Source organism: Bison bison, unplaced genomic scaffold (genome assembly GCF_000754665.1).
Source record: "Bison bison bison isolate TAMUID 2011002044 unplaced genomic scaffold, Bison_UMD1.0 scf7180017845859, whole genome shotgun sequence".
NCBI classification, from domain to species: Eukaryota; Metazoa; Chordata; class Mammalia; order Artiodactyla; family Bovidae; genus Bison; species Bison bison.
This window is the reverse complement of record NW_011476432.1, coordinates 121521-122125: the sequence shown is the minus strand read 5'-3', so window position 1 is coordinate 122125 and position 605 is coordinate 121521. Positions and strand designations below refer to the sequence as shown.

General features: G+C 65.3%; 1 protein-coding gene across 1 annotated transcript in view; it reads right to left on the bottom strand.

Moving 5' to 3' along the window:
• Window positions 1–513: 513 nt before the first annotated feature.
• ARRDC1 (arrestin domain containing 1) overlaps window positions 514–605 on the bottom strand; it is a 4883-nt gene continuing 4791 nt past the window's right edge. Inside the window, exon 4 of the mRNA XM_010837583.1 lies at window positions 514–532. Coding sequence (XP_010835885.1) covers window positions 514–532 — 19 coding nt within the window. The remainder of the gene's footprint in view (window positions 533–605) is intronic.

The window sequence follows — 605 nt, the reverse complement described above, 5'->3', positions numbered from 1 at the left end:
GCCCTTCTGTCCATGGGAATCGCCAGGCAAGAATACTGGAATGCGTTGCCATGCCCTGCTCTAGGGGATCTTCCCAACCGAGGGATCAAACCCATGGTCTCTTGCATCTCCTGCATTGGCAGGTGGTTCTTTACCACTAGAGCCACCTGGGAAGCCCAGTACCCCCTACTGGTGGGGAACACAGACCCCGCAGAGGAGGGCCCCAACAGGCCACTGTGCCCAGCGCTACAAATGAATCACTTTATTTACACCGCGTCTCTCTAGGCCCCAACCCCCTGGGAGAGGCCGACTGCTGGGGAGCTGAGGAGGCTGGCCGGGGCAGAGGCTGGTCCGGAGGTAGAGGCCACGGGACGAGCGGGCAGCAGCGGGTCCTGAGTGGGCCGGGCCAGGCCAGGAGTGAAGGCACGAGGTCCTGGGAGCCCAGTCCCAGGGCAGAGGGCCGCCCATCCAGAGGAGGTGGCATGGGGTCAGCTCCCCGGGGTCAAGCCAGGGTCCACACCACCACAGCTCTGCTCATAGGACGGTGGGGCCTCTGCAGGGAGACAGCCAGGTCTGCACAGGGCCCGGGGCACTCCCTCCCCACCAGGCCCCAGGCCCCCACTCAC